At 33.9% G+C, this 13,211-nt stretch overlaps 1 protein-coding gene across 1 annotated transcript in view; it reads left to right on the forward strand.

Annotated features, from left to right (window-relative positions):
- The window catches only part of MANSC1 (MANSC domain containing 1), a 29,297-nt gene extending 17,535 nt beyond the window's left edge, over positions 1 to 11,762 (forward strand). The window contains exon 4 of the mRNA XM_044677708.1: positions 9,104 to 11,762. Within this exon, the coding sequence (XP_044533643.1) occupies positions 9,104 to 10,011 (908 nt within the window). The 3' untranslated portion in view covers positions 10,012 to 11,762. The remainder of the gene's footprint in view (positions 1 to 9,103) is intronic.
- Positions 11,763 to 13,211: the final 1,449 nt, after the last annotated feature.

A 13,211-nucleotide genomic window follows, 5' to 3' on the forward strand; every position in this document is an offset into this window, starting at 1 on the left:
CCAAGACCTCTATCCTCACTTCCTTGTTCCTAACCCTTTTAGATAGCAAATAAATCCTGTTGCAGTTCAACCAAAGAAGAGAGGTGTTCCTTTCCTAATTGATGAATCATCTATAGCTGATTAGGGAAGGGATTTGTAAACCTCCTTCAGAATAGCGTTTATCCAGCGAGCACATCTATACCAGCCTGAACCAGCCCTTTACCATCAAATCCAACCCCAAGCCAGGGCTAGAGGAATTGTTAAACAGCTCCCATTAGGTTCCTGATTTGGGCACTGTTGTAGAGGCAGAGGCTTGGCTGAACTGATCTTCATAAGCTCTGGGGCTACTGGCACATTGGATAACCACCTGGCAAACACTTCACTCACTAGTCCAGATTCATCCAGTGCCTGTGAATTCAGAGCCTGCTTGGCAGACTCAGCCAACAGAGCCTGTCAGGCCTAAATGAGGCTTAGCAGCCTTCTTATTACCAACCTGCCTCCTGTTTACGAACAACAGTTTTCCAACTGTCTTCTCTCCCTGGCTCACGCCACCTGGGCACATTCCAAAGTCTTTAACCGACGTTCCTGTCACTCAAGATGTCCTCCATCTTGTCCCAGAAGTTCCTTAATCACATTTGTACTTTTTTTGAACTTGCATTCATATATTCTATTTTAGATCAAACTTCTACATTTCAGTTTAGCTATATCCTTCCTATAACTTTTTCTTTTAAAGGGATAATTCAGAACATTCACATTTATTGCTATCAGCAAAACCAATTTGTCTTCTGGCATTATCTTATTGTTCTTGATATTTTTGGATATATTAAAATCTATCTTAGTGTCCTATGTTTCAAATATTACTAGTTAATGAAATACATTATATTTATTTGCTTTTTAAGAATTTATTTATTCGATTAATTGATTTAGAATATTTTCCCTTGGTTACATGAATCATATTCTTTCCTTCCTCTCTTCCCTACCTGTTCCCATAGCCAACAAGCAATTCCACTGGGTTTTACATGTATCATTATATTTTATTTTTTTGATAATTATAATTCCATGAAATTTGACCCCCATTTTTTAAATTATACATAGGAGTTCAGTCTTTGAGACTTTTAGCATTCTCTTTTTCCACTTCTTTTTTTGTTATTATTTTTCTCATTTGTGTTAAATTCCTTTTAGTAAATGTAAATATATTTTAGTGTGTTTTATATTTTTGTGCTAATAATTCTTAATTTGATTATTTCTATTATAATTAAAAGGTCATTTCCCTTATTGTATATGTAGATATATAATATGTGATATGCACATATAAAATATTAATTATCTGTAGAAAAATCTCAGATAATTTTATTATGTCATAGATATATATCTGGAACTCTTCACTGATAGCTTTTGAAGATTTCTAAGTTGTAGATTTTTGTTGGTAAAATTTTCTAAGTCTTATTTTTCTATGAAATATATTCTTTTTTTTCACAAGATGTCATAATACTTGTAGGCTATATGCTTTAGTGATTAAACCTTCTTTTTAATATGATTTCTGTATATTTTTGCTCAAGCTTCATAATTTTTGTTTATTTTTAATTAAGCAAGCAAAATTTATTATTTATTTAATTTTTGGGTTTTGGGTTAAATAATTAATTATAAAATGTAATTTCTTTTTTGATATTTGGGTTTTTTCATTACTTTGTAATTCTGAAATCTAAAAATTACATATATACATATATATGTATTCTAATTGTAGTGTTCTCTGATCTTGTTTACCTGGAAAACTTTCTCTAATTAATGATAGTATTTATATAGTTCTTTTTTAAAAAATTAAATTCAAATTTTTAAGCTCTTACCTTTTTTTAAAAATTTTAAACATTTATTAATATTCATTTTTAACATGGTTACATGATTCATGCTCCTTCTTTCCCCTTCACTCCCCGCATTCCCCCCACCCATGGCCGACTCACATTTCCACTGGTTTTATCATGTGTCCTTGATCAAGACCAATTTCCAAATTGTTGGTAGTTGCATTGGTGTGGTAGTTTCGAGTCCACATCCTCAATCATATCCACCCAAGCTCTTACCTTTTGTCTGAGAATCAATAGTAGTGTTGTTCCAAGTATTGGTTCCAAAGTAGAAGAGTGGCAAGCAATAGGCAAATGGGGATAAGTGGTTTGCCCAGGGTCACACAGCTAGGAAATGTCTGAAGTCAAATTTGTACCCAAGTCCTCGACTCCAGGCCTGGTATCCACTAAACCATGTAGTTGCTCCTTTTAACACTATTTTAACATTTTTAATTCCTGAATCTCTATTTTCTTCTTTCCCTGTTTCTACTTATTGGAAAGTCAAGACTTATAATATCAGTTATGCATATGAAGACATGCAATACATATTTCCACATTAGTTATGTTCAAAAAAAGAAATTCAAAAGAATGTCAGCCTTCGAAAGAAAGTTCAATTTATACTTAATTCATCAGTTCTCTATTTGTAAGTGAAAAGCATTTTTTTTTTCATTATGAATCCTCTGGAATTATGGTGGACCATTGTATTGTTCAAAGTGACTAAGTCTTTCACAGTTGACTATATTATACTGTTACTATGTAAACTGTTCTCCTGGTTCTGATCACCTCACTCTGCATCAGTTCTTATATATCAGGTCCTCTCAGGTTTTCATCATTTCATATCATTCCCCGCTTGATGGACATCTTCTCAGTTTCAAATTCTTTGCTGCCCCAAAAGGAGCTACTATAAATATTTTTGTACTGAATCCTTTTCCTTTTCCTTGGGTTTCTTTGGTAGTAAAGACCTAGAAGAGGTATGCACAGTTTTATAGCCCTTTGGGCATAGTTCCAAATGATTCTCCAGAACTAGCTCAAACTAGCTCAAAGTTCTACCAATAGTATATTGAATGTACCTATTTTACCACATTGTTTGTCATCTTCCTTTTCTGTTCTGTTAGCCAAAGTAATAGTGTGAAGTGGCACCTCCAAATTATTTTCATTTGTATTTCTCTAAGTATTAGTCATTTGAAACATTTTTCATATGATTATTTGTAGCTTTTGTTTTTTCCTTTGAAAACTGCCTTTTCATATCCTTTGTACAATTTATCAATTGGAGCATCTATAACTCTATAAAGTTTGCCAGGCACTTTACATATATTATCTCATTCAGTCCTCACAACAACCCTGAGAGTAGGTGTTATTTTTATCCCTTTTCCACAGATTTTACAGATACAGGAAACCAAGGCATTAAATAACTTGCCCATGATCACTTAACTAGTAAATGTCTGAGACTACATTTGAACTCAGATATTTTTGGCTCTAGGCTTGCCTAGCTACCCATTAGATAAGAATTAGAATGTCTGGCATTCCAACTAATTTGATATTTGCATTTTTCCCAAATTGATTACATTATTCTCCATATCTATACTTAATTTTTCAGTATTATTACATCTAAATTTGTTCTTAAGTTTTATTTTTATATATTACTCTTTGCCTGATTTTATTCATTCTGTTATTTCCACATACATTGATGTTTTTTAGTTCTTAGATGTCATTTTATAGTTTCTATTATTATTCTTTCATTTCTTGTACTGTTTCTTTTATTGAATTAGTCCTCCTTTAATTTATTCTACATTTGTGATCTAGTTTGCTGAATTATATAGCATTTCTTCCATCTTTCCACTGAAGGTCTGGAAATTTTACCCCTAGGATCTTTCATTTGGTAGAATGTATTTGTTGTGTTACAATTTAAAATTTTACTATTAAATCTTTCTGTCCAGAGACAAAAAGGGCAGAAGGAGTAGAAAGGTAAAATTCTATTACTTAAGGGGCAGCTGGGTAGCTCAGTGGAGTGAGAGTCAGGCCTAGAGACAGGAGGTCCTAGGTTCAAACCCGGCCTCAGCCACTTCCCAGCTGTGTGACCCTGGGCAAGTCACTTGACCCCCATTGCCCACCCTTACCAATCTTCCACCTATGAGACAATACACCGAAAGTACAAGGGTTTAAAAAAAATTCTATTACTTAAGCATAAGCTAGATATGATATTGAAGGACAATATGACTTAGGGTAGGGAGCAGGGAATCCTTTCATCATTAATAGTAGGGGATGTACTTTATGTTTACAATAGGATAGGAAAATTATAACAGGAAATTTATCTTTGCCCCTTTCCCCCCGTTGGACAGGGAATCCTTTCAGCATTAGGAGAGGCAAGAAATTCTCTTCAATTTATGTAGTGGCAACAAGGTAAAGAGTAAAAAGTTGCATGCTGGGAGCCATGATGATGAAGAAAAGTATGTTCTACTCCCCCATCCCTCCACACTCACACACACAAAGGAAATAAATCACCTCAAAACAAGGGAAAACTAGCAGGGCATATTTCATTGGGGTAAGAAGAGAGTAAGCAAGGCACCTAAGCATCTGTGAGAACCAGAAGAACTTGAAGCAGCCCAATATGCCACAACTCCATCACAGGGAATGAAGCTGCAATTGCCCAGCCTCAGCCCCCCTGTATAGGTAGAGAAAGCAGAGAAGGCAAGGAGACTCCACACTCCCAGATGGCAGCAGAATCCTGAGGCCACAAGGAAACAGAGAGGGAAACCAGCTAAACCACAGGAAACCTCTTATTCCCACTAAATCTCACACTCTCACATGGCAATGGAGCTCTAAGGTCACAAGGGTGCAGAGACTGGACCAGCTAAATTGCAGGAAATCTACACTCCCACATGGCAGCAGAGGGCCTGAGGCAGCAGAGCTCAAAGTAGGGTACCTGCCCCTTCCAAGCCACTTGGCAAGGGCAGGGAAGCAGCAAAGTGGGGGACCAGGCAAGCTCATGAAACAACAGGGATACAGCTAATACAAGGGGCTGAACATAGCTAGACAAAACAGCTACAAACCTCCTTGACAGACATGAGATACAAAGGCAGCTGAGCCTACCCCAAGAACCAGAGAAGAGTACTCTGCAAGCTTAGAGCAATGCACCCTCTACACCAGGAACAGAGAAGTACTTCAATAGATAGAAAAAGTAACAGGAAAAAAAAAACTAGAAAAATGAGCAAAAGACAATGAAAAAAGATCAGAGGTGATGAAAATTAGTCTGCTGGATGCATAAAGAGTAGAAGCATATCGGAACTGTGCGGCAGTACAATATAGTTCCAAAAGATGGCATTATCATCAAGAAGCTAGGTAGCACAATGTATAGAATGTGGAACTCACAGTCAGAAAGATCTAAATTCAAATTTAACTCCAGACACTTAATAGTTGGGGGAACCTTAACTTCTTTTTCCCTCTGTTTTCCCAGCTATAAAATGGGTATAAATATCACATCTATCCACCAGGGTTGTTTTGAGGAGAAAAATGAAATAATATTTGTAAAGAATTTTAAAACCTTAAAACTCTATATAAGAACCAGCTATTATTATCATTAGAATATTCCTCCTCCAGGCAATTTCTACTTTTTTTCTGTTTTCCTCTCTCTTTTCTTCTCTCTTTTTTGTCTTTATTCCTCCTTCCCTCTTTCTTCTCCCCTCTGCATTATAGGGATGTAGTTATTTGATACATCTATTCCCTTTATAGGAATACATTTATCTTATTATTATCCAACCATCTTACAGGAATTTTTTTCAGGTTACTCTTTTTGTATGCATATAAAATATGTTTTCATAAGGTTAAGTTTTGTAAAGATTTCTATAAAAATTCAGAAAAGTAGAGAACAGAATAATCCTGTTAGTTGAAATTCAAGTAAGTTGGGAAGCCATAGAAAATAATTTTCTCTCACAAGCTCTTTGAATGATGTTTTAACTTTCCAAAAATGTATATACATACACACACACACACACACACACACACACACACACACACCAATTCCTTGTGGAAATTCTTTAATGTAAACATTTTTGGAACTCCTTTTTAAAAAGTAGAATTTTATTTTTTCCTTAGTTACATGTAAAAATGTTTTTAACATTCTTTTTTAAAATTTTAATTCCCAAAATCTTTCTCTCTTTCTCTTATTCCTTTCCCCTCCTTGAGATAGTAAGCAATCTGATTTAGATTTTACAAGTATAATCGTACAAAACCTTTTTCCATTTTAGTCGTTTTGTGCAAGAAAACTAAAAAAAATGAAAAAAGAAAGGGAAATATAGTGTTCTTTGGTCTACATTCACACTCTATTAATTCTTTACTTGAAGGTTAATGGCATTTTTTTTATCATGAGTCCTTTGGGATTATCTTAGGTCACTTTATTACTAAGAATAACTAAGTCATTCATGGTTGTTCATCATATAATATTGTTATTACTCTATACAATATTCTCCTGGTTCTGCTCACTTCACTGCATCAGTTCATGTAAGTTTTTCCAGATTTTTCTGAAATCATCCTGCTCATAATTTCTTATAGTACAATAGTATTCCATTGTAATCATATGCCACAACTTGTTCAGCTATTCCCCAGTTGATGAGTAGCCTCTCAATTTCCAATTCCAGTTTCCAATTCTCAAATTCCAATTCTACCACAAAAAGAACTTCTATAAATATTTTTGTACAAATAGGTCCTTTCTCCCTTTCTTTGATCTTGTTAGTATAAAAGCCTAGTAGCAGTAATAGTATTGGATCAAAGGGTATGGACAATTTTAAAGTCCTTTGGACATGGAACTCCTTTTTTTTGAACAATAACAGAATAATTAGAATCATTTTATAGCCTTCTCACACATTTGAATACATATAATATGTTTGATTCCTAGTACTACACTTTGAATTGTCCTAATATCAAATTAACAAAAGAACATCCAGAGGCTTCTACTTATAGTGAATATTTACTATATAGCTTTTTAATTTTTTTTAATCCTGATTTTTACATCCTGCAAATTTACCACCTCCAACCTACTCCCACCTACTCCCCCACAAAATTGGTTGTTTTTGTTTTATTTCAAAAGGAATTGAAATCAGATATAACTTCTCTTGTTAACTTCACTACTCTCTGACCACTACTAAAGTATAGTCAGGAATCCGAGATTAGTATATGAAGTTTCTAATATACAAACAAGCTTTGTCAAGGAATTTATTTTAAAGTCAGAAATCTATGGTTTATAACTTCATATACAATTTCCATTAGAAACAATACTACAAATCATAGTTAGATTACCAGGCTAACTTGAAATAGCCTAGTTAACCTGAACATAAACAAATACTGTATATCTTTATTTTTTGAGAAATGAAAAATGTTATTGCAACTTGAGCAATTGAGGAAAAAACAATTAAGTTGAGAAATAAAGTATTATTTTTTAATCCTGGATCCTGGTGCTTGAGGAAAAATCTTTAATTGTTATTCAGTCATTTTTTAGTCAGTCCAGCTCTTCTGAGCCTACTTGCGGTTTTCTTGGCAAAGATATTAAGAAATAACTCAAGACTTTTATGAAGGTCCTAAAGGGAGACTTAGTCCTTTTAAAGAACTATATTCCTTTATGGTACTAGTTAATATATCCAACTTTATTTCCTAACTTATGACCTTCCCTATTCTTCATACATGATTACTACTCTTCTTGAACAAAGATAGACAGAAGTCATTGTGGGAATAATGACGTCTGTACTATTATCTCACAAGATGGTTACAAGAATCATCTGATATAATGAATGTAAAGTGCTTTGTAAGCTTTAAATTATAATATATTATTTATTATTTGGATCCAGTCAGAAAACAGAAAGGAGGAAGGTATTAGTGAGGATATATATGCAAAGATATAAATGCAAGAAAGAGGCAAGGGTGATAGTATGCCATATGTATGATCCTTCTGAAAAAGAAAAAAGGAGATGATGGGGAAGAAATGTGGCAGCATATATATCTCTTTGTTGGCTGTTGAGTGGTGTGGTCATCTGAAAGCAGTGTTGTTGTTCACACTATTTTGGAGAGAACAGAGGTGCAAATGGACACAAGGTAGAAGGATGGCAGGGAAGTTTTTCCTTTTTCAGAACACATCTTAAGTACTGTATTCAGTTCTGGATGATACATTTTAGGAAGGAGGAAAGCTGGAGAACACTCAGAAGAAGATGACTAAAATGGTGAAGGGCCTCAAGTACATGGGAATAATTTGAAGGAATGTTTAACCTGAAGGAAGGGAGACGTAGAGGGGATATAATACCTGCCTTTAGGTATTCCTCCATGCCAGGTGGAAGAGGGATTATATTTCATCTGCTTGGCCCTATAAGGTAGAATTATAAAAAATGAGTGGAAGTTATAGAAAGGTAGCTATAGATTTAATATAAGGGAAAACTTTATAGCAATTAGGGCTATCTAGAACTGGAATATGCTTCTTTAAGTAGGGTGACTTTTTCTTCAGTAATGGTCTTCAAAGAATTCTTGTTTACATATGGGTTGTACTAGCTGGCCTCTGACTTCCATTCTAATTTCAGGATTGAACAAGAACTGTTTCTGCTTTCTCTTTGCATCTCTAGCACTTAGCAGTTCCCGGCACACATTGAGCACTTAATAAATGATTGATTGACTATTTGTTGAAAGAAATGTGCCACCAATTGGTTGTATCTATGGGCTATTTGCAAATCGGGTCTAAAAAGAATTCTGGGAAATCGTATCCCTGATTGAAGGAAAGGGGACTGAATATCACTATTCATACCTTATTTAGGATTGATTACTCTTCTCTTCATGGCCCATCCATATCTACCATACAAATATTCAATAGCTTTTTAAAAAAATTTAAAACATTTAAAAAATAAGTATAATTAATTATGAATATTTTTCCATGACTACATGATTTATGTTCTTTCCCCCCGCCTCCCCTTTCCTGGAGCCAACGAGCAATTCCACTGGATTAAACTTAAAACATTTTGATGAAGTTAAAAAATTGATTCATAGCCAAAGTGTCACCAAATTTTAAAGACTCTCCTATCATTTAACAATGGATTTTAATTACATATTGGGTCAATAATTCCTCTTGCTGACATTAGTGAAACATTTCCTTATCCTTTCTTGCAGTACAGAGCTAGACTCTTTTCATTCCCATGAAGTCTCAGTGTAATTTACCATTTTCATAGACTGATATTTCATAGACTGATAAATAGTTAACTTGCTAAGCCCCTTTCACAAGAACATTCTTAAATATTCTTTTCTTTTCTGTATACTTTCAGGTTTTCCTCCTTTGAACAAAGCTGATTTACCACATCCAGATGCAACCCCAAAAAGTTACTACTTGACTGGAAAATCTTCACAAGCAGTCATGGACCCCGTACAGCTGACAGCTCAATTGAACCAGACTAATGTTTTACTGAAAGCCACAGTAAATACGAGTGATGAACGGAGTACCCAGCTTCCTGGAATCAAAAGTAAAGACCATCTTCAGAGCTCAGAGCTTTCCCTGAAACAAAAAGAAGCTGATGTGTTGTCTGAAAATGTAATTGTATTTCAGTCTAAGGCAGAGGCTACATCTCAGTCCACTGTCTCCACTACTCCTGTACCTGATGCTTTGCAGTCTACAATCCCTCCTCTGATACAGCAATTAATTGCTCCTTTAAAAATTACCACTGAGCCTCATCCTACAGTATTCACTATTTCTCAATCTATTTCTGCTACTACTACTACTACTACTACTACTACCCCACAGCCTCCCACTCCCACAATTTCTACAGGCTTTACAGCTACTATAAACCAGCCTACCATAACTACAAAAACAGCTTCAACTACAATGTCCAACGCAACAACAAGCGTGAAAGTCACCTTAGAAACAGGGCAATTTAAAGAAACTACCATTTACCCTTCAACATTTCCATCATCAACTGTGGATTTCTTTGCTATAAAGAAAATTGCTTCCCAAGAAATTGGGAGGCTTGGTTTAAGCAACTCCCCTCTTGATAATGTTCCAAGAAATAGATTCCACCTTCAGTTTGAAAAGTGGACACTCATAGGCACATTGTTCTGTGGACTGTTGTTTTTGGTAATAGGTCTCATCCTGCTGGGAAGAAAGCTTTCTGAGTCCCTTCAGAGAAAAAAATATTCCAGACTAGATTATTTGATTAATGGAATCTATGTTGATATTTAAAGAGAAAGAGAGATGCCTTTGATTCTTAGCAATTAGAAAACCCAAATTATTCCTTATTTATTAGCTTATAGAAAATTATATTTTAGAGACTAGCCCTTAGTTGTGCCATCAAATAAAAAGAACAGAAATTTGACTAAAATAGTAAATAGATATAAAGCTCCTCTAAAATATCACAGAATTATTAGTACACTAAAAAAAAAACAAATGAGGTTATAGTAGGAAAAAATGTTGTGACTTGGGGTCCTAATTAAAGTATATTTCTGATTCTAGATAAAATCAATTTTGTCATGAAGGCTCTTTGAATATAATGTTTTGTATTAGCTTTTAAACACTATATAAACAAATTTAAAAATTATACCACTTAGGTTTGTATCTAATCAGGAACTGAATAAATCTGTTGGCTCTGAGACATGTAACATCATTTACTTTCCTGTAGCTTTAAAATTATCCCTATCAGCAAAGTTTTTAATTGATAAAAATTTGTATTATGTTTTAATGACAAATATATCTAATTATACAGTGTGGTATGCAATTTGTAGGCTAGCTCAGTTTTATTACTTGCAGAAGAGCTTTTGGGGACATTTTAATGTATGATAGTCAATGGACTACATAAATTACTTCTATCCTATTTGGACATATTATTTCATTGGGAAAATAAATTGATTTCCACATTTGTATACAATCTAAAATGAAACTTGTTCACTTTGTTGTTAAATTTTTAATGTAATCTTCACCAGTTGTCATAAAATGATAGAATCAGACCTGAAAGTGACTTTATAAATCTGGTCCAAACCCCTAAATTCATAGATGAGGAAAAAATAGGTGTAGAGACCTTAACTGACTTGGCCAAAGTAACATATCCAGTAAGTGGCAGAGCTATTATTAAAATAGAGACCTGACTCCAAATCCACTTCTCTTTAACTTTTAACATTTCTCCTCCATGCTGTCTCTCAATTTAAGTTTTTAGAGAATTATTTGTTAATAGTTAACTGTGTGATCTCAGAAATGTAACTTCATTTCTCTGGATCTCTTTTGTAGGTAGGCCAGTTGGACTATACAAGGGGTTTCAAATTCACAATGGTGGTCCTCAATTCATATCATAGCTCTTTATTCAGAAAAAATTTGATTAACAAATCTTTGTTTGGGAAAACAAAGGTTTAGATAAAAATACTTAAAATAGTTGGTGAAAAAATATGAAGTAAATATGGAATTTGAATTTGAAACTGGTAGACTAGATAACTTCCAAGTTCCTTTCTAGCTCTTATTTCAAATTAGAAATAATGCTTATTATTTGTTGGCTTGTTTTGATTCTTACAAATAAAAGAGCATATATTTCTGTTTATGTAAAATGCTTTATCAAAAAAATTTCCACGTATTTTAGTTAATTGTTTTGCCTGTTTAAAAAAATGTAAATATAGATTTAAACTTTCAACTATGAACACTAGAGGACAGTAGTATAATAAGTACAGTTAAGAGCACAGGGAGAAAATCAACTGATTCCTATTCCTTTTCTTCTGTATATGGAACTCATACAGCCTATTGGAAGGAAAGCTTGTTTACAGCTACGACCCAATTTGTGTGAATAATGAATCCCATGAAGTGGTTACATTATTTGCATTCATACTATATTTTAAACAAAACTTTCAGACTATTTTTCAGCTTGAAGGCTTGACACAAATATTCACTGGCTTTTTTGTAAACTTAAAGCTTTCATGAAATAAAAAGTTGAGTAAGAACCAAAATAACATTAATTTTAAGTCTCTTGTGATTTGTTTCTGGATTTGAAGAATGTAATAAATGTATAATAAGTCCTGCTGATGACAAGAATGAAAAATTTCCCCCCGTTTCCTGCAACATCCTGGCCTTCCTGATCAGTTCTATACCAGTGAAAGAAAGGGCAACATAATAGCTCTTATGATTTTCCCTCCTTGTCATCACCACTATAGAGGATGAGGTAGTAGTCCTCACTACCCCTTAGGGCAAGAGTTCTATAAAGAGATTCCAGAGATTTTGTAAACTAAATGGGGAAAAAATACTTCTTCAATTCAACTTGATTGTTTTTCTTTGTAATTCTATGTGGATAGAGTGCTAGATCTGTAATCAGGTAAGACCTAAATTCAGATGCTATTTCAGACATCTACTAGCTGTATGTCCTTGGACAAGTCACTTAATCTCTCTTTTCCTCAGTTTCCTCAACTATAAAATGGAGGTAATAATAGCTCCTACCTTCCAGGATTCTTGTGAGGATCAAATAAGATAATATTTATAGAGCACTTAACACAAGCCCTGGCACATAGAAATGCTGGATATTATTAAAAATTATTCTGAGGAATCCTGTTTCACCAGACTGCTTAAGGGGTCAATGATGTACTGAAAAAATATTAAGAATCCCTGCTTTAGAGATAGATGAAATAGGAAGTTGCTTTTACTTTAAAAAAAAAATGCACTGGGACTACATCCCCTTATATTTTCAATGTGATTTGATTTATGTAACAAAAAATTTTACAGGATTGCATTATTAAAACAAAAGAAAACAAACTTTTCTCCAGCTCTCATCTATACCAGAGAGCAGTGGAAAGGATTTGAAGGCAGAAGACCTTTGGATTCAGATGCTAACTCTGCTACTTATTACCTATGTTAAATTGTTTTATTTTTCTAAGTGTCAATTTTCTTATACATAAAATGAGAGGGTTGTAGGACTTCCAATAAAAGAAAGAGTGAAAGTCACAAGCATGGCTCCCAAACATCCTCTCAGAAATAGGAACAGAAAAAAAACAAAGATTAACAAAAAAATCTTTCTAAGAAATCATATCGCAGAAAACAAAATAGATTTCAAGAAAATGGATGAGCAAGATAAATACACAAATAAAAAATCTTCTGCATATTACAAATTAAAGAAACCTAAGTGAAAACACCAAAGAAAAATAGTTGAACACCAATAAAATCTCAAGAAATAAAATAGGATCTACCTCATGACAACTCAACATAGATAAAACTTGGAAAAATCTGACATTGGCAAAGACAAAATCGGAATAGATGAGCAATTTAGTAAATGCTTACTATATACTAAGATAGTGTGCTATGTTCTAAGAGTATAAATACAAGCAAAAAGGAATATAATCCCTGCTTTCAAGGAGCTTACATTCTAGAGGGGGATGACAACACATAAAAAGGGAGCTGAAAAGCAGGGAGGACTACTT

This window comes from Gracilinanus agilis, chromosome 5 (assembly GCF_016433145.1).
Source record: "Gracilinanus agilis isolate LMUSP501 chromosome 5, AgileGrace, whole genome shotgun sequence".
Classification (NCBI taxonomy): domain Eukaryota; kingdom Metazoa; phylum Chordata; class Mammalia; order Didelphimorphia; family Didelphidae; genus Gracilinanus; species Gracilinanus agilis.